The following is an 18,903-nucleotide window of genomic DNA, read 5'->3' as shown; positions in this document are numbered from 1 at the left end:
TTGTGTGACAAGTTTAATTTCCACTTGCTTCATACACAAATCAAACAATGGCTTTTACATCGCAACTTTATCCAAGACAAGAGGCTTTACATTGTACATTCACCCATTCACACACCGATGGCAGAGGAAACCATGCAAGGAATTAATCTGCTCATCAGGAGCCATTAGGGGTTCAATGTTTTGCTCAAGGACACTTCGACACTATATCAACTCTCAATTCCTTATACTTTTAAAACATTGTGACCTTCTTTATCCAGCTATCTCCAAATCTCTAACCCTTGAATCTGAAAAAAATAAAATAATGAATAAAAAAAATTAAAAAATAAATAAAGGTAAAGTTGTTTCTATGGACACTCAGGCGCCCACTGGGCTAGTGGTCCGAGTGCAGACCACATAGGCTCCAATGCGACAGCGTGTCGCGGGTTTGAATCCTGATCCCGCTGACCTGCTGTGTGTCTCTCCCCATCTCCCTCTCTCTCTGTTGTCCAACTCCAGTGTACTATCATTAAAGGCAGAAAAAAAAGATCTTTAAAAATTCCTCTTGGACACCTCATTCTGTGGTCTGCAATGATGAGGTCATCTCAATTATTGCGACCGTAGGTCGCACTTACTACAGAAAGCTCCACCAGGTGTCCGTGCGTCCGTCAGTCAGTCCGTCACACGTCACACGTCACACTTTTGCCCTGCTCATATCTCCGCAACCGTTGCCCCGATCCATGCCAGATTTTGCACACACACTCCTTGCCTGCCAAACTACAACCTCCAAGGACCCCCGGAGCTCCAGGGACCCCCAGGTCCCTGGGGGACCCCCAGATGTAAAAAATGACCAAATGTGCAAAAATGACCAAATGACCACCCCAACGGGGCTGCTGACGGGGAATTCCCGGGGACCACCGACTCCTTGTGCTCCAGAACGGATGCAAAAGTGGTGGCGCCCCCAGTGGAGGACCCCCTGCCACTGCAGCGCACATAAAATGCCCTAACTTGGCCTAGGAGCCACCGGGAGAGCCGGGGCCGGTACCTATTCGTCCGCCTCGGCGGCGCGGAGACCCCACCCCTCATTTCTCACATGGCCCTCTTCTAGCGCCACCATGAGGCCGATTCTTGCAAAACACATTTTTGGACACTGCTCCTCCAATTTTTGCCCTAAAATCACTCAACTCGGTACACAGTATGTCTACACTCATGTCATCAACATGGATCCGTCCACATTTTTTGGGGACACTGCTCCCTACTCTTTGTGTATACATGTGACCTACGGTCGCTTATCTCCCGATTAGGGAGTCTTACTGGTGTAATTACATGCCAGAACCTGACAATCAACATTTTTTCCCTTTACAAACACATGTTTAAAACACCAGACAAACAAACCATCATGCATGGAATTCAACAGAGACGGAGACAGACATCTCACAAGTGCTGTAAACAATTTCAGGTTGCCGTTTTTAAAGATCTTGGGCATTTATTTCTCACGCTTGCACAAAAAAGTAATATGTTCACCAAGTCAGTGGTTCCCAAACCTTTTCAGGTCGACACCCAAAATAGAGATTAGACGTTTGTCCAGGACCAGGACCCAAACTAGTGAAAATACCAGATCTAACAGGCACACACCATATCACTTTGCGCAGCATTGCAAGCGGAATTTTACTCGAGTCATGACCCATTAAAATTGGTAGGCCTACCCACAAAAGGTTTGGGTTCTCAAAGTGGGTCTGGGGATACCCTGGCGTCCTTTAGGAGGTTCCAGGGGGTTCCCAGCTAAAAGAAAGACACTAGACATAGTAAGCAACTCTACCCTGTGTTTATATACAACATTAACTGTTGGTATAGAGGGACGTTGGGAAACAGTTGGATGCTCCAACAAGTCCACATGCAGACTTTTGCCTTTTATTTACCTCCAAACGTGCAGGTTTATTGACAGTGCAGGCTCAGGCCTGCCCAAAACTAACCTCCAAATAAAGGAAACTTGACAACTAAAGTAATGACCAGGAACTTTAAAAGCTAGAACAGGATAAAATCCTTGTAGAAGGCCCTGGCAGCTGGACCCTGGATGTCATAACCTGAGCCTCAAGCCAAACTGAACCTACCTCTTCTTGTTTGTGGAGGTTTATGGCAGTTGGCACCTGTAGGCGTAGCATGTCTTTTAACCAGGTGAGGCAAACCATCACATAATTAGTAATCGCAATCGGTAACTCTGTAAACTCACACACAGCTAACTAAGGCCATGAGTTATCTTACACAATGACATAACGAAGTAGCCTACTGTACTGTTTAAAAGTTCAACAATGTTCTCCCAGGCGCCAATTCATTCACAGATCTGTATAAAAAAAGACAAAACCTGATATCAACATAGGCTAAACAAACACCCCTCCTTCTCCAGAGTGCTTGGCCCCTTCCAATCAACAGGATTGCCATTCAGCACTGCAGAGGAGAGACAGGTGACCCCACAAATGCTATAACAATGAAAAGAAAATTGTGACACATTTTGAGTGACAAAAAAATATGTTGATAAATCATCCATTATGACAGAAAGTCAACATGTTGCCCCCTGGTGGATGTTTTAAAAACACATCAGTAATTGCTGATAGGCAAATTGATACAAAACTTGTCAGGAATTGCTTTATTTCTCCATACTCAGATTGATATAAAACCTCTCAGGAAATGCTTTTTTCTCTGCGGGACAGTTTATGTAAAACTTTGCAGATTAAATTGACAGATTATTTCATTTAATTTCAAACCTTTATTTCAACTCTAAAATCATGGAAGTTACCCTCATTTCAAGCAACATCGAGTGTACATAACAATCAAATAACCTACACAATAAATAACAGAACAAAGCTCAAATGCACATGTAACAAACATGAGCATCACACATCTCTATAAATTGAGTACAAAAGTACCCCAATGTAAACAAGCCATTGTGCTTTCTTGGGTTTAAATCCTATTAGACCTTGTATCCACAAGTTTCCGCGGGAGTTTACTGGAGACTATCGGGACCAAACTTCCGGGTTTAACAGCAGACATACAAGCTCACGTCGCGTCGCAGATGCAACCCGTTGTGAGCTTGTAAATCGGCGCCGGAAGCTCGGTACAGACGTCTGCGCAATGCACTATGGGGCGTTGGAAACTCGTGGATACATGAACTGTCCTGTGCTTTTCCTATGCGAACTGCTAATAAAGTATCCAATCAATCAATCAATCAATCACAAATAGATCACAGAGCAAGTTCAAATTAGCATAAAACACAAGATAAAACAAACATATAAAACAAACAAAATTAAATCACACAAAGCTGTTACATACTGACACACATTGGCTAGTGACACATAAGGTCCAACATTCTAATTACAGATTTGATTTCAGTTTAAATAGGCAATAACCTCTTACATTATTTTATAGTAGTTACTACCAACTTCAATTAAAAAAGAAAGGAAAAAAACGGTATGGTAAAAGTGATATATTTACTTTTTTGTTGTTTTGTTGTTGAAAATCTTAAGTCCCAAATAATTCCACACTATACAGAATGGTTTGCATCGCAGTGTAGAATAGTTATTATTATTATCAACATTATGAATTGTATGCATTAGTTTTCATGAATAGAACATGATAAGGAGTTATTCCAGGAGTGAAAAAACCTGTATGAATGCACGTCATCACTTTCTCTCTCCGTTATACGGGAGGAGGGCCTCCTCTGGCCCTCGGGGACCGGTCCACCACTGGCCTTCCAGCGTTGGGATTGGCCGCTTGCAGCTCCACGTCTTCCTCTAGCACAACCTTTTTCTTCTTCTTCTTCTTCTTCTCCGGCTCTGGCTCGGGTTCTGGGCAGAGAGGGATTTAATTATACCGAAAATATCTGATCTACAAGCTCACAATGCGTCGCTGCGACACACAAATAAACAGTTAAAATGTGATTATTTTAGGGGTCGCGGCCTGAAAAGGTTGAGAACCACTGCTCTAGTCTAGCAGGAGATCACAACTTACCAGGCTCAGGCTCCGGCTCAGGCTCCGGAACCTTAATGCAACCTGGGCCTTTGGGGAGCAGGTCCTCTAGGTCCAACATGACCTGGTTGGTGGTGTCCATGTTGTTCCTCCTGTTCTTCTCCTCATCCCGAGCCTGAAGACACAAGAAAAAGAGAGGTTAGGGTGCATGGATAAGGACAGTAAGAAGACACAGAGACAAGGAGCGATAGAAATGAAAAGGGGTGAGGAGTCGACTATTTAAAGAGCGGTGCCAACCGCTCCTACATCTGGCTTTGTCTGTTTGCATGTACGCATGTGCTACACTTGGCTCATTGACCAAGCTCTGCGGGACACTTAATGAAATGAACTCGTAAAAGGCACCGCTCACTTCACACTGGGTGTGATTTCTCTTTGCAATTATGACTTTTACCTGATAATTCTGAGTCACCTACCTAGTTCACATTTGTGAGGGGAAAAAATACCAAAAATACCCAAACTTCAGAGAGAGCCAGAGACAGAGAGGGGAGAGGGAGTCTGTGGGAAGACAGGGAAGCAGGGGGAGAGAGCGGGAGGGGGAGAGAGAAGGGAGTACTGCACCATGCTGGGTACCGAAACAAGAACATGCTGATCGACGAGTCATAAAGTGACACGTTGTCAGCACAGCAACCAGGGCCAAGTTGATTGGGTAAGTAATAGTTGACATAGCCTACCCTGCCACACTGAAGTCCTCTGGCTGAGCAGAGGGGGCTGTGATCAAACATTACGTTTCTTTCAATTACCGGTAGTCTACAACTGGAAATTGGAGTATTCGTGGAAAAACATTGAATACAGACAGTATCTGAATTGGGCCAGCCCAGTAATCATTGGTACAGAGTAGATCAGTTCTGAGAACCCGTTATTACTTGAATTGCATGACATTTCACCACTTACCGGTGCCTCTAGGTTTTTATAGGACTTTCAAAACTATTATAAATGTATATTTCAAATAATATGGGTTTGTATGAATAACGTTCTCTGCCTGTTGTGTTCCACTCACCAATTGCATCTTCTTCTTCAGATCTAGGTTGGCCTGCTGGTAAGCCTTGGACGTTACGTTCAGATAATAAATGGCCAGTCTGTTAAGAGACAAAGTTATAGGACATTTCAGTCAAAGGCACTGAAATCAGAATTGTTTTTTTTTCCTGGAGGTATTGGAATCAGAATCACCCAATTCCCATTAGACACTTCAGAATTAAAATTGCTTTCTCAACCCCAGAATATGACGTAAAAGCAAGATGGCCAGCTTGTGAGTAGACAAGAATTATGTGGACTAACAAAACACAAATTTAATTTATACCCAACAAAAGTGCTAAATTGTAAAAGGCGTTGTGTTTGTCATATGATTGTCTATTGCACTGTTTCCCAAACAGTGGGTCGGGAGTCGGGACCACTTTTTGTGGGTCGCAAGTTGAATATCCCTTTATTTTGTGTTTCCTAAATGTTGTAATTATTATCATTGTAAAAGATTTTCTTAAAAAATCAACAACATATATGACCCTTATTTGAAGAGGTTCCTACTTTTATTTATTTTGTATTTTTATTTCTGCATTATCTTGGACTGACTGTATATATTTGTATTTGTTGTTGTGCTGCACTGTACCATTACCACATTTTGTATTAAAGGAGTAGTTCACCCCCAAAATGACTTTTTTTCTATTGATTACTCATGCCATGGAGACTAGAGTTCAATAATATTTTTAGTTTTTTGTCGCATTCCTAAGACAAAAATGTGATAACAATAAATGTACCCCCATTCGTTCCGGATGGGGACCCGTTTTGAAACGGGTCCCCATCCGGAATCAATGGGGGCAAATGTACTCGAATCAAATCTTTGTCTTAGGAATGTGGCAAAAAACAAAAATATTATTGAACTCTACTCTCCATGGCATGAGCAATCAATAGAAAAAAAGTCATTTTGGGGGTGAACTACTCCTTTAAGAAGAAAAAACATTTTAATTACAAAAAAAAGAAGAAAAAATCATTTTTCATTTCATGAATAAAAGAAAGAATATCGAAGAAATTCCCTAAATTAGAAAACAAATGTTTAAGAAAGAAGTAGTGAACATAGCAGATCTGCAAGCTTGTAACGCAGCGAGAAGCGATGTGTTGTGAGCTTGTAGATCTGCTATTTTCACTCGTTTGGGTACTGGAGCAAACATCTGATTTCTCTTTTGGGAATGGTCTATAAAGTTTGGGAACCCCTGACACAGGGCTTAAGTGGTTAAAGTACAACAACATCTACACTCAGAATATACACAGACACAGCCTATAGATACTGTGTATAGGTCATTACATTTTTCTCAAAATGATTTTTGTTTTTACATTGTGAAATGATTTAAAAAAAATGATTTAAAAAATGTTGCCAAAAAGAGAGAGAGAGAAAAAAATGCTGACATTGACGTGACTCCTTTCTAAATAATAGGACTTGTTATTGCATTGGGTTCCGCCCTCTGTTCAACTCAGTGAGTTGAGAATGGAAACACTGCCCTCATGTGGATTCTTTCATATCACACTGTAACACTGTTAGTGAACAAACACTCGGTGGGAAGGATTCCTGTCACAATATAGAGCCGTTTAACACTGTTACTGAACAAGCACTCTATAGCAATGATTAGTGTTAGTGAACACACATACTGTGATTCCTACCTTGAGGCAGCAGCAGCAGTTAGTTGTTTCTCCAACACAGACTGGTTGGACTTCCTGGTCAGGTGAGCAGGCTGGGTGTGAATTCCTTGGCTACAGCGACATCTGTTGATGGGGACCTACTGATTGGTTTTATTTCACCAGACTCTACCTAGCTCCAGTGGGTTGGGGCGGCCGCGGCCGCTTCGCGGCCGCTGCCAGAGCACGCAGTCCGGCTTGGGTGCCCTCCGAGACCTCGGTGTCTGAGTCTGGAGCTCTGTGAAAAAAAGAAAAAAGAAAAAAAGCCAGCTGCTGAGCGGGCGTGCGTGCGTGCGTGCTTGCGTGCGTTCAGTGCAATGTGAATGCATGTGACCAATTGATAGGAAGATAGATAGATACGTAATAAACATGAACTAAAAGGAGATCCCAGTAATGTTTTTGGCTTATTTCCACAGGGAAGTCATTCATGAATGAACGAATTATTGATATAGGACTGTCATAGGTACAGTGTCATTGACAGTACAGTTCACTGGTACAAGGTCAACTAAAAGGTGATCCTAGAAAAGACTAAGTCAGGGGGAAACAATTTAAAAAATAAAACAATAAAAACAGCCGATCTACAAGGCTGCATGTGGGCTTGTGGATCAGCTGTTTTGGGTAAATGTGGGTTTGTATTGATCCCTTTATTGAGTGATTGATTGAAGACTTTACGACAAGTTTCATGACAGTACAGTTCACTGGTACAAGCTCAACTAAAAGGAGCTTTATTTATTGAATGAATTATTTCCCTGTCTCCACACCAGGCCCAACTGCGCCGCCACTGACTGATAAATTGCGACCGTCGGGTCGCAGTTACTATCGAAACCTCGACCGGCTGTCTGTCTGTCCGTCACACTTTTGCCCTGCTCATATCTCTGCAACCGCTGCCCCGATCCGTGCCAAATTTGGCACACACAGTCCTTGCCTGCCAAACTACGATTCTCACATGGCCCTCCTCTTCTAGCGCCACCATGAGGCCAAAACTCATTCTGGACACTGCTCCTACAAATCTTGCCCTAAAATCACACAAATCGGTACACACTTGCTCTACGCTCATGTCATCAACATGGATCTGTCCCATGTAGCGCCACCTTCAGGCCGATTTTTTTAAACCCATTTTTGGACACTACTCCTACAGATTTTGCCCTAAAATCACACAAATCGCTACGCAGTCAGTATATATTAGGGAGTCTTACTGGTTTAATTATTTATTTCCCGACTATGTTTCCGAGACTGATTATTTATTTATTTATTTCCCGACTATGTTTCCGAGACTGATTATTTATTTATTTATTTATTTCCTGACTGTTTCCGAGACTGATTATTTATGTAATTAATTATTTATTTATTTCCGCCCCTGGACTCCGCCCCCCCCCAGGCGTCTGCCTATCGATCGGCTGGGCTTTAAAGAGCCATAACTCCGTTTTGCAGCGTGCTACCGTCTCCAAACTCGCTTTCTGGCTTCTCGTGTTACTGGTATTAAATACCACATACAAGCTCACGGAAGCTCCATCCAACTTCTGCGCAATGCATTATGGGATGTTGGAAAGTTGTGGATACTAGCAACAGAGTATTTAAATAAATAAATAAATAAATAAATAAATAAATATATAATGAATGAACGAACACATGAATAAATAAATAAATAAACAAAGAAAGTGTGTGTGTGTGTGTGTGTGTGTGTGTGTGTGTGTGCATGCATGCATGCGTGCGTGCGTGCGTGCGTAATTACTGCCTCCTCGTTAAGAACCCCACACATTTAGGCAAATTCTTTCTTTCTTCCTTCCTTCCTTCCTTCCTTCCTTCCTGTAAATGAGGCCGCATGACAAGCGTTCTCGTCACCGCGCTGACGGGGTAATTACACGCAAATACAAGGGGTGGAGTCGAACTTAACGAGTGGGCGTGGTTTCAACTACAAGCTCACAACGCGCCACATCAAGACGCGTTGTGAGCTTGTAGATCTGCTATTAACGAGTGGGCGTGGTTTCAACAAGAGGGAGGACTCTGACTTAACGAGTGGGCCTAACGTAATGAGTTTTGTGGGCGTCGCACGCATTAATTATGTAAATTAAGCCGACTTATGCAAAAGGGGCGGGGCATGGTTTGGAAATGCATTTGGGTATGGTTCGCATACATTATGCTCGCATACATTATGCTAATGAGGGCGTTAAGGTGGGTTTCCCAGCGCGTAAAAAATGCAGACGACCGTATGTAAATGAAGGGGAGGAGCTTAGTCGACGTATGCAAATTGGGGGCGGGGCATGGTTTGGAAATGCGTTTGGGTATGGTTCGCATACATTATGCTCGCAGACATTATGCTAATGAGGGCGTTAAGGTGGGTTTCCCAGCGCGTAAAAAATGCAGACGACCGTATGTAAATGAAGGGGAGGAGCTTAGTCGACGTATGAAAATTGGGGGCGGTGCATGGTTTGGAAATGTGTGTGGGTGTGGTTCGCATAAATTATGCTAATGAGGCTGTTAAGTGGCGTTTCCCAGCGCGTAAAATATGCAGACGACCGTATGTAAATGAAGGGGAGGAGCTTAGGCGACGTATGCAAATTGGGGGCGGGGCATGGTTTGGAAATGCGTGTGGGCGTGGTTTGCAGACATTATGCTCGCATACATTATGCTAATGAGGGCGTTAAGGTGGGTTTCCCAGCGCGTAAAAAATGCAGACGACCGTATGTAAATGAAGGGGAGGAGCTTAGTCGACGTATGAAAATTGGGGCGGGCATGGTTTGGAAATGCGTTTGGGTGTGGTTCGCATACATTATGCTAATGAGGGTGTTAAGGTAGGTTTCCCAGCGCGTAAAAAATGTAGATGACCGTATGTAAATGAAGGGGAGGAGCTTAGTCGACGTATGCAAATTGGGGGCGGGGCATGGTTTGGAAATGCATTTGGGTATGGTTCGCATACATTATGCTCGCATACATTATGCTAATGAGGGCGTTAAGGTGGGTTTCCCAGCGCGTAAAAAATGCAGACGACCGTATGTAAATGAAGGGGAGGAGCTTAGTCGACGTATGCAAATTGGGGGCGGGGCATGGTTTGGAAATGCGTTTGGGTATGGTTCGCATACATTATGCTCGCAGACATTATGCTAATGAGGGCGTTAAGGTGGGTTTCCCAGCGCGTAAAAAATGCAGACGACCGTATGTAAATGAAGGGGAGGAGCTTAGTCGACGTATGAAAATTGGGGGCGGTGCATGGTTTGGAAATGTGTGTGGGTGTGGTTCGCATAAATTATGCTAATGAGGCTGTTAAGTGGCGTTTCCCAGCGCGTAAAATATGCAGACGACCGTATGTAAATGAAGGGGAGGAGCTTAGGCGACGTATGCAAATTGGGGGCGGGGCATGGTTTGGAAATGCGTGTGGGCGTGGTTTGCAGACATTATGCTCGCATACATTATGCTAATGAGGGCGTTAAGGTGGGTTTCCCAGCGCGTAAAAAATGCAGACGACCGTATGTAAATGAAGGGGAGGAGCTTAGTCGACGTATGAAAATTGGGGCGGGCATGGTTTGGAAATGCGTTTGGGTGTGGTTCGCATACATTATGCTAATGAGGGTGTTAAGGTAGGTTTCCCAGCGCGTAAAAAATGTAGATGACCGTATGTAAATGAAGGGGAGGAGCTTAGTCGACGTATGCAAATTGGGGGCGGGGCATGGTTTGGAAATGCATTTGGGTATGGTTCGCATACATTATGCTCGCATACATTATGCTAATGAGGGCGTTAAGGTGGGTTTCCCAGCGCGTAAAAAATGCAGACGTCCGTATGTAAATGAAGGGGAGGAGCTTAGTCGACGTATGAAAATTGGGGCGGGGCATGGTTTGGAAATGCGTTTGGGTGTGGTTCGCATACATTATGCTAATGAGGGTGTTAAGGTAGGTTTCCCAGCGCGTAAAAAATGTAGATGACCGTATGTAAATGAAGGGGAGGAGCTTAGTCGACGTATGCAAATTGGGGGCGGGGCATGGTTTGGAAATGCGTTTGGGTATGGTTCGCATACATTATGCTCGCAGACATTATGCTAATGAGGGCGTTAAGGTGGGTTTCCCAGCGCGTAAAAAATGCAGACGACCGTATGTAAATGAAGGGGAGGAGCTTAGTCGACGTATGAAAATTGGGGGCGGTGCATGGTTTGGAAATGTGTGTGGGTGTGGTTCGCATAAATTATGCTAATGAGGCTGTTAAGTGGCGTTTCCCAGCGCGTAAAATATGCAGACGACCGTATGTAAATGAAGGGGAGGAGCTTAGGCGACGTATGCAAATTGGGGGCGGGGCATGGTTTGGAAATGCGTGTGGGCGTGGTTTGCAGACATTATGCTCGCATACATTATGCTAATGAGGGCGTTAAGGTGGGTTTCCCAGCGCGTAAAAAATGCAGACGACCGTATGTAAATGAAGGGGAGGAGCTTAGTCGACGTATGAAAATTGGGGCGGGGCATGGTTTGGAAATGCGTTTGGGTGTGGTTCGCATACATTATGCTAATGAGGGTGTTAAGGTAGGTTTCCCAGCGCGTAAAAAATGTAGATGACCGTATGTAAATGAAGGGGAGGAGCTTAGTCGACGTATGCAAATTAGGGGCGGGGCATGGTTTGGAAATGCGTTTGGGTATGGTTCGCATACATTATGCTCGCAGACATTATGCTAATGAGGGCGTTAAGGTGGGTTTCCCAGCGCGTAAAAAATGCAGACGACCGTATGTAAATGAAGGGGAGGAGCTTAGTCGACGTATGAAAATTGGGGGCGGTGCATGGTTTGGAAATGTGTGTGGGTGTGGTTCGCATAAATTATGCTAATGAGGCTGTTAAGTGGCGTTTCCCAGCGCGTAAAATATGCAGACGACCGTATGTAAATGAAGGGGAGGAGCTTAGGCGACGTATGCAAATTGGGGGCGGGGCATGGTTTGGAAATGCGTGTGGGCGTGGTTTGCAGACATTATGCTCGCATACATTATGCTAATGAGGGCGTTAAGGTGGGTTTCCCAGCGCGTAAAAAATGCAGACGACCGTATGTAAATGAAGGGGAGGAGCTTAGTCGACGTATGAAAATTGGGGCTGGTGCATGGTTTGGAAATGCGTGTGGGCGTGTTGCGCATACATTATGCTTGCATACATTATGCTAATGAGGGCGTTAAGGTGGGTTTCCCAGGGCTTAAAAAATACAGATGACCGTAGTGAGCATTCGTTCCACGAACGCATTCATTCAATGAATGAATGAATAAATAAATAAAGTGCACGTGCACACACGTGTGTGTGTGCGTGCGTGCGTGCGTGCGTGCGTGCGTGCGTGCGAGCGAGCGAACGAACGCACGTGCACGCACGCACGCACGCACGCACGCACGCACGCACGCACACTTTATTATTTATTCATTCATTCACGCACGCACACACGCACACGCATGCACACTTTATTTTTTAATTAATTCATGAATACAGCCTGCGATATGCGTGAAATCTTGCAAGCACATTCCCACTAGGTCAAGGAACAGATGCCTCCCTTCTCACATTGGCCTGTTATAGCGCCACCAGCGGGTCAACTTTTGCATAACACATTTTTGGAACAAAATGCCTCAAATCATGCATGCAGCTAATTTCAGTAACGTCAAAGAGAGCACTGCCTGCGATCTTGACATTTTGTACTTTTATAGACATTGTTTTCTGGCTTGAAGCGAGCCCACAATTGTTTCGAAGGAACAATATTGTCTAGTTTCCATATGATATGCACATGTATGTCCAAAAAAAAAAAATGATTTAAACTAGTCAAAACAGCCGATCTACAAGCACACAACGCCTCGCACTGTAGATCTGCTGTTTTCACTACTTTTTGTGCAAACAGTAAATTTTTTACTTTTGTGCAAACAGTTTCATTTTTTCCTAATGGCCCGGCCTGGACCGACCGATAATGAACCGGCCGTTCGGGAGTTGTCCCGCTTTTCCCAATGGCCAGCACGTCCCTGCCTGAAACAGTGGTAAATCAGCCAACAACCCACTCCCTCTCATGGTAAATGGCTTACATCTTCAACCGCCTATCTACAAGTTTCCAACATCCCATCGTGCATTGCTCAGAAGGTGCGCGGCAGTTCCGGCATCGCAGCAGAGTGTGATCTACAAGCTCACAACGGTTGCATCTGCGACACGACGTGAGCTTGTATTTCAGCTGTGGCACAGTGAGATGGGTCAAACACAGAGAACCATTCTCACATACAGCAATGTATGTGACAAATAGTAGGAATCTTAATCACTATATTGTGCACTGTAGTGAGTAGGGAAGGGAGTGAAATTGCAAACAGTTTGTGAGGCTAAACATGACACTCCATTAAACCCGATTCACACAAAAGACAGGCAGACATCATACCTTCATAGCCAGATGGAGCTTCTCAGCAAAAAACGCAGGCTTACTCCAGGCACACTTCACTGTACATCAAAAGAAACACAGTTTAGGAGGGCAGCCCGATGGATCACTGAGTAAGAGCGCATAGCACAGTGACATAAATAACGCTATAGTCATTTCCACATATGACCCTAAGTTCAAATAATATATATATATATATATATATATATATATTAAAGATGAATACATAAATAATACAGAGGGGTGACGCTTAACTACATTTTGATATCAAACATACAGTGTACAATTCCCAAAACTAAATTTCTTCTCTTCAATAGAGTCTTTAATTCAGTCTGCCCAGAAGCAGGGATAAGAAATGTCCCCACTGGCCATAATGAAAATCCTGTTTACTCAATAAGATTCTGATTGGAATCATTTTAGGAAGAATCCTTCTCACCAATGTCAACAAGACAGTCTTCAATGTCTCCTTTCAGCTCCATGTCCAAGGCTTTGGGTAAGGTGACATCACTGAGGCCAGCGTATTTCTGGAACGCTACGAGGTCAAATGGTGCACATTAATTTACTTTAAGTTTTTTATTTAATTTTACAGGTGGTCATGATGAAACTACCTAAATACAGAACGTTTATATTTATTCTAGGGCTGTCAATCGATTAAAATATTTCCTCTGATGAATCGCATAGTTAATCATGATTAATCTCACATTAATTGCATATTGTTTATACATTCTAAAGCTACCGTAAACAGATCTTTTTCAAGACTTGAATACACGTATCAACATGGGAGTAGTAGACAAATGCTTGCTTTATGCAAATGCATGTTTATTATTAGAGAAATAAACAAAGGAGTGCATGGGAGAAAGAAATGCTGAAATCATAAACTCAAGCCCAACAAATAACAGATGGGCATATTGATTTACTTACTTTAACATTACATAGTATTTATTCATAACTATATGCCTGTAATAAGATAATAAGATGTGACCAGCTATCGGTTTGCACTTGAACATTTTGGACAGACCTTGCAGGCTTTGTACCAACAGTTTGGTCGTAGCTACGGAAAGCTAAGGAAAATGGCAGTGATCCAAAATGGGTTAAAGTGGATAAAGGAACCTTACTTTTAGAGAGCTGAGCAGCACTTCGACTCGTCAGGATGTCAATGAAAGCTTGGACATCGGTTCCTTTGGTGTTCTCACCAGCCTCGAACAGAGCCTGTCATAGAATTTATTATAAATTCAGTTAAGACAATACCTTTATTGATACACAAAGGGAAATGCAGTTAAGGTCCACGCAGTCACGCAGCATCAAACACAAATTGCCAACAGCCTTTTTTACAATGTTCTGTCCTGAAGCGACCACATACACACAGGTTCTCAAAAGTCTAGGGCAGGGGTCTTCAACGTTTTCAGGCCAAGAACCCCTTAGTTGAGAGATGAAGCAGGGACCCCCACAACATTTTCATAGATTCCATATAGTTTCATTGTTTGACAGCACAATCATCAGTGTATTTTGGATTCATGTCAATTTGTGTTTTCAGATATGTAACCACTTGAACCGTCAATAAGTAATAAACTTGACCTTTCACTCTGTACTTAATCTGCTCTTTTTCCCCTCTACACCAAACCTCTTTGCCAAAAATAGCATTGTGAGCTTGTAGATCTGCTATTTTTGGCCAAAGTTCTCAGAATATGGGCGCTAGGGTTCAAGTGGTTAATATAAAAAAAGTTTCTATCACACAAAGATTTGGAGGACCCCCTGTAGTAACTCTGAGGACCCCCTAGGGGTCCCGGACCCCCTGTTGAAGACCTTTGGTCTAGGCCTAGGGACACTCAGGGTTCCTTAGGTGGTTACAGACCCTGAGGTCGACGTAGTTATGGTGGTCCTTGAAATTAAAAGGTTTGAGAACCACTGCATTGCATGTTGGTCATGTTACTACAGTACAGTACTGTACCTTTGCATCCCTTTTGGCGAGGTCCAAGTCCACTTCACTGTCCTCATCTTTGTTGGCTTGCAGCAGGGCCTGAAGGGCCAATGTGAAGTCTCCACTGGTGTCCGCTTTAATGACGTCCTCCAGCTCTTCCTGGTACTCTGATGGAGAGAGAACACTTCATAGTTTGGAATTCACTCCGAAATATAAACATTTTACTGTGCAATATACTGTAGGAACGATAACACAACGAAGGTTGTTTTTGTTGTATGGTAAAGTGGGACTTGGGAGCATCAAATATAAAATTACTGTACCTTCGCTAAAAACACTCTTGATCTCATTGATTTCATAGTTTGACCGTGATGCAAGAATTTCCACCAAGACATCTTCATGTGTGCCCAGTCCCTGTTGGATAGACAATTGGTAGTGTTTAAAAAAGAGATTATTAATTAATGTATCATTTGTATTCTTCAAAAAGAATTGTAACGAAGAATTAAAATGGTAAAATCAAACATATATTCAAATCCATTCTAAACACTGGTTCAAAAAACATTGTTGATTTCTGTAACCCATATTCCTCATTCAGGTGTTCCTCATAAGAAACCATTTACAAAACTATTTAACTGCTTGGTTCTTAAAATTACAAGACTCTGTAACCATGGCTATCGTAAAGAGTGAATATTGGGCATAAAAGCCAAAAAATAAATATTAAAAATTGTGAATATTGAACTTGAAAACGATTTCTGTCGATATTAATTAAACTACACACCTTGGTGGCTTTTCTGAGACAGTGGGCATCAAAATGATCAGGTGCCATGAGCAGAGCCAGAACAACATCCTCGAAGTCTGACCTTAGGGATGACTTCAGGTCATCAGCCAGAGCCTGAAACAGAAACAAGTGCATTTCTGACTAATAAAGTATTCAAAGCACTATTACGTTGTAGATCATTTTAAATCTTAGAATATCTAAATCCGATTTTGACATATCTATTGGTTTGGTATTAGACTTATAGCAGGTATTAGCTTGCTTGTTAAAGGCTTAAATTAGGTATGGTATTTTATTTATTTGTAGGCATGTGTCATTTGTTTTTCAGTTTGTCATGTTGTTGTGATGTTTTATATGTGGGAGCAGTGGGACTACAGACGGAAATTGGCTTCTTTCTAAATCCGGCATGTTTACATGAGATCATGTTCAATTGATTGAATTCTTTTAATGTGCACTAAAGTTCTCATGACATGTCACTTGCTGAAAATAACAGATTAGTTTTTGTTTAAGAACGTAGGCAGGCAGTCACTCACTCATTGCCGTCTCCCCATGGCCTCCCAAGTAACAAGAAATCTTGTGAAATAAAATGTTGTCAACCAATCAAGGACGATGATACACGAAAGAATAAGTCTCCTCAAAAAAACTAAAGAGCCATCTTCTTTTCTGTCCAAAACCAAATCAGCCGAAACAAATTTTCTCTTTATGATCAATTGAAAAACCTAGTAGTATGTTTATAAAAAGTAGCCTGAATTTTAATACCCTAAAAGCTATAATTCAACCCCCCAAGATGTTGTGGACTATGTGGGGACAGGTTTTGAGGACCATGACTCACCTTCCCAGTGGATTGCTCATAGACTCCTTTGATCCTCTGTCTTTGTTCATTGCTTCTCTTCACCAGAATGGAAATGATCACATCCTCATCTACTCCTGTGAATGCGAATATATGTTATGTTGTAGGCTAGTACGGCTACTACACACTAAAAGAAAAATGTGTATTCTTTCTCAAGTTTCTCAAGGTGGATTAAGAGATCCAATCCAATCTTGAAGAAATTAAGTCATTTTGTAATTAATGTAGAAGTATAGGCCTATAATGTACAGTGCCTCACTAATTAGTTCTTTATACCTTTGGTTTCCATGGCTTTCTGCAGTTCTGAGGCATCACTGCTGGCGGAGAAGTTAGGATACGGAGGAACAGTTCCATAGAACTTAGGCTTCGGCTTCGATGGCTTACCCTTGCCCTGTGAATATATACATTCAATCAGAAAAAGTATTGAGAATGAACTGACAGTAAAGATACACTAACCCACTCAGATCCCCACTGGTAATTGACCAGGGCAGTATTCACATGGCCACCGTGTCCCCAGAGTTTGGCCTTATAAATGATATGCACTGAGGCGCCTTGATGCCTCGCCCAGGCTGCTCCAGTGACCCAGCTGATTTGACAACACCAAAGGCCAGGCTAAAATGGTGAAACTCCAGGCCTGAATACACTGCTGAATATTCTGCTGCCAGACACAGGCTACAATCTCTAATTGATATTGATCACATCTCAGAAATCATAGAAAGGGGTTTCATACGTTCATTCATAGCTTGAAACTCTCACAACACAGAGTGACCATGTTCAATTTTAGCTCAATAAGACAACAGAGAAAAGACCATAATTATAAACACCAAAACTGGACTTTAACTTAAACACATTAACTGTGATGAACCGGTACTCACTGAGTCCACAGAGTCCTTATCAGGGTCCCTGTCATGGATAATGTTTTTGAAGAACTTCTTGAAGAAAGTCATCTTTGCTTTGCTATGAATTGAAAACACAGCTGAATAAGGACCCTGATGTGATTTAGAGCACTGGTTCCCAAACAGCGGGTCAGGATCGATTTGTGGGTCACAGATATTTTTATGGGTCCCTTAATTTTTCTGTCTCCTATTTGGTTTTTAATTATTCAAAACATTTTCAAAAAACATTAACAAAAAAGGAAAATTTGTCATGATAAAAGATAAAATGATAAAGAAATGTCATGAATAAATATAAGAAAAACCTAAGAAATTAGAAAACAAATGTTTAAGAAGTAGAGAAAATAGCCGATCTACAAGCTCACGTGTCTGTGACATGTCGTGTCTGATCTGCTATCTTCACTAGTTTGGGTCCTGGCAAATGTCTAATTTCGCTTTTGGGTCACAAACTAAAACGTTTGGGAACCACTGATTTAGAGAGATTACACGTCACACACTCTGTTCAACAAGAACAATCCAACAGATTATTCACACCTACTGAAACACTTAATATCCCACAAAAATGTAATGGCAAAACTATATGCACTCAAACAAAAACAAAACTCACCCGTTCTGTTAAAGAGCAATCTTGTGAATTCTGCAACACCTTGCAGTGACTCCCTTTGTACGGTTGTTTTCAAAAGTATTCCAAGGCTGGCCAACCCCCTAGCTTGCATTCTCTCAATGCCAGCATTCATTCATACAGGTTGAGCAACTTGTAACTGTAGACCCGTTTGACGATGTAGTTTACTAAACACTGATATCGTATAGTGTATACCTTGGGCCTTTTCTACATGCAACGGGTTGTGTGACAAGTTTAATTTCCACTTGCTTCATACACAAATCAAACAATGGCTTTTACATCGCAACTTTATCCAAGACAAGAGGCTTTACATTGTACATTCACCCATTCACACACCGATGGCAGAGGAAACCATGCAAGGAATTAATCTGCTCATCAGGAGCCATTAGGGGTTCAATGTTTTGCTCAAGGACACTTCGACACTAAATCAACTCTCAATTTCTTATACTTTTAAAACATTGTGACCTTCTTTATCCAGCTATCTCCAAATATCTAACCCTTGAATCTGAAAAAAGAAAATAAATGTGAATTGGAAAAAATAAAAAAAAATCGAACCTCTGTTCGAAGTGGAGCTGTGTGTGTGTGTGTGTGTGTGTGTGTGTGTGTGTGTGTGTGTGTGTGTGTGTGTGTGTGTGTGTGTATTGCAGTTGAAAACAGCGCCCCTCCCTTAACATGTGTGGTCATAAAAGGTACTACCACATTCTTGAGGCTACATACGGACCCACATACATACCCACATACATAGACGGACGGATACACACACGGCCATGTATAGGGAGCTCCACACAGCTCCAAAAATAAAGGTAAAGTTGTTTCTATGGACACTCAGGCA

The 18,903-nt window shown here is 42.4% G+C and overlaps 1 protein-coding gene across 1 annotated transcript; it reads right to left on the bottom strand.

Annotated features, from left to right (window-relative positions):
• Nucleotides 1-3,669: 3,669 nt before the first annotated feature.
• On the bottom strand, nt 3,670-17,503 carry LOC308299585 (annexin A1-like; the record flags this gene model as incomplete). Its single annotated transcript, XM_080743380.1, has 11 exons — nt 3,670-3,818; nt 3,982-4,114; nt 13,023-13,081; nt 13,456-13,551; nt 14,135-14,228; nt 14,968-15,104; nt 15,258-15,348; nt 15,713-15,826; nt 16,542-16,636; nt 16,833-16,947; nt 17,432-17,503. The coding sequence occupies 11 exons, from the start codon at nt 17,501-17,503 to the stop codon at nt 3,670-3,672; spliced, it is 1,155 nt and encodes a 384-aa protein (XP_080599506.1).
• Nucleotides 17,504-18,903: the final 1,400 nt, after the last annotated feature.

This window comes from Nannobrachium achirus (genome assembly GCF_963921795.1).
Source record: "Nannobrachium achirus genome assembly, chromosome: 15".
Classification (NCBI taxonomy): domain Eukaryota; kingdom Metazoa; phylum Chordata; class Actinopteri; order Myctophiformes; family Myctophidae; genus Nannobrachium; species Nannobrachium achirus.
The sequence above is the reverse complement of the archived record's forward strand: the minus strand, read 5'-3'. Positions and strand labels throughout refer to the sequence as shown.